This window comes from Panicum virgatum, unplaced genomic scaffold (genome assembly GCF_016808335.1).
Source record: "Panicum virgatum strain AP13 unplaced genomic scaffold, P.virgatum_v5 scaffold_4026, whole genome shotgun sequence".
NCBI lineage: Eukaryota > Viridiplantae > Streptophyta > Magnoliopsida > Poales > Poaceae > Panicum > Panicum virgatum.
The window spans coordinates 42859-45034 of record NW_024376359.1 but is presented as its reverse complement, the minus strand read 5'-3'; the positions used below and the strand labels follow the sequence as shown (position 1 = coordinate 45034).

General features: G+C 54.7%; 1 protein-coding gene across 1 annotated transcript; it reads left to right on the top strand.

The window, feature by feature from the left end:
* Positions 1 to 770: 770 nt before the first annotated feature.
* LOC120694183 lies at positions 771 to 1716 on the top strand. The gene is made up of 2 exons (XM_039977355.1): positions 771 to 1343; positions 1426 to 1716. The coding sequence occupies exons 1-2, from the start codon at positions 771 to 773 to the stop codon at positions 1714 to 1716; spliced, it is 864 nt and encodes a 287-aa protein (XP_039833289.1).
* Positions 1717 to 2176: the final 460 nt, after the last annotated feature.

Below are 2176 nucleotides of genomic sequence, written 5' to 3'. Positions count from 1 at the left end.
AGTTCATCTACTTCATGGTGGAGAGAAGTTGAAATTTGCTGTGCAGTACTTTGTTCTTTCTGAAGCGTTTTCTCTGTTGATTTCTCTATTTTCGTGGAGATCATCAGGATACCAACATTCTTCAAAAATGTATTGTTGGAGCTGTTGTGATAGAGGACCTTGGAAACAACCTCAGCACTAGACATTGGTGCCTGGCCAACAACAGCAGGTTCTGCTTCCATAGTTTTCAGAGCGCACTGTATAAGAGATCCAAGGATCAAACATTAGTTTATTGATAGAACAAAGATGCCATGACTCCAATGAAAAATTAAAAACAAAAAAAATAAAGACGTGCACAGATACTAGGATTGGTGTAATAGTATTGATTGCGTTTATAGGAAAAAACAAAGATTTGGTATTTAATGCACTTACAGTTGCATTGTGTGTATTAGATATGTATAGCCTAGCGTGTATAGCTTCCATACATACATGTATTGCTTGTATTCCAAGCCACTCCGGCTATATATATATATATATATATATATATATATATATATATATATATAAATATATATATATATATATATGAGGTCACCCCCCTTTATAGGGTGTGTGGTGTTTACCCAAATCCATCTCTCTACATGGTATCAATCGCCTAGGATCAATCTGATCCTTGCGTTCCTTCCGCTGCCCTCCCGCACCGCGACTACCTCGCGGCGCGTCCACCCTGCGACAGCCTAGGCCGCCGCCTCCTTTGCGTGCCCTAGAAGTCGCCCCTCCCCTCCTTCACCATGTCGACAGTGTCATCCTCCGACTCCATGTTGGCTCTCGGCCAGGGCACCCTGCCCGCCGCCAGAGGAGGCACCGTGGCCGCTTCCAATGACGGCCACGCCCCTGCACCACCTTCGATTGTCGTCCACCCCTACGCGACGGTCTCTGTGAAGTCGCACGTCCCCATCACGTTGGAGTTGAAGAACTCCATCTACTCCAAATGGGCGTCCTTCTTCAAATCCATGTGCGGCAAGTTCGGTCTCAAGCCGCACATCGACGGCATGCTCCCTGCCTGCCGCACCGATCCCCAATGGGATCAAGCCGACTGCTGCATCCGTACTTGGATCTTCGGCTCCGTCGACGACTCCGTCCTCGACCTCGTCATGGACAGCGATGACCAGACCGCCCGCGAACTGTGGGTCTGCATTGAGGGCCTCTTCCGTGCCAACAAGGAGCCGCGCGCCCTCCTGCTCAGCCACGAGTTCCACTCCATGCAGCAAGGCGATACTCCGATCTCTGAGTTCTGCCAGGAAATGAAGAAGATGGCCGACTCCCTGCGCGACATCGGGCACGGCGTCTCGGACTCTCAACTTGTCCTCAACCTCCTGTGCGGCCTCAACGACCAACGCCGCCGACGACATCGCCAACTCCACCATCCTCCCCACCTTCGCTCAGGCCCGCGACATCCTCGTCCTCAAGGAGCTGCGCCTGAAGAACTCCGATTCGGTGGCCGCCAGCACCGCCCTCCTCGCCTCCACCAACGCCTCTTTGTCCACCTGCATGAGCCCAGGCTGCCGCTCCTCTTCCGCTGGATCTGCTCCAGCGCGCAGCGACCAGAGGCGCGGCGGCGGAAACGACGGCGGCGGCGGCAAGCGCGGCAAGGGCAGGGGGCGCCAGCAGGCCGGCCAGGCCACTCAGGCCGGCGGCACCCCTCAGCCCATGGGACAGCGACCCACTGGGCCCTAGTTTTGCTTCAACCCGGGCTGGGCTGCATTCCAGGAGTAAGCCGCGGGTGGCTGGCGCGGCTCGGCTCCTGGGCCGCCGGATCCGCGCTCCCCGCCGCCGCGCGCCGCCGGATCCGCGCTCCCCGCCGCCGCCGCCGGATCCGCGTTCCACCGCCGCGCGTGCCGCCAGATCCGCCTCCGCGCGCCGCCACCACCGGATCCCCGCGCCGCTGCCGCCAGATCCGCCTCCTTGGGTGCGGCGGGCGCCGCCTCCCTGGGCCGCGCGCTCCCAAGCCGGTGAGGAGGACGATGTGACTACAGTTTTTTTTTATTTTTGATTTAAATTTTTTTTCTCTTTGTAATTTTTCTCTTGATTTTTTTTAATTCTGCTCTTCAATTTTTTCTTTGACTTTTTCCTTAAAATTTTTTTCTGCTCTCCAATTTTAATTTTGAAAATTTTGCTGCCGCTCGAAAAAAAAATT

Coding starts and splice junctions, on each gene's coding strand:
- LOC120694183 (XM_039977355.1), top strand. CDS start 771: ATGTCGACAGTGTCATCCTCCGACTCCATGTTGGCTCTCGGCCAGGGC. Junction 1,344..1,425: donor GCGTCTCGGACTCTCAACTT/GTCCTCAACCTC, acceptor ACCTTCGCTCAG/GCCCGCGACATCCTCGTCCT.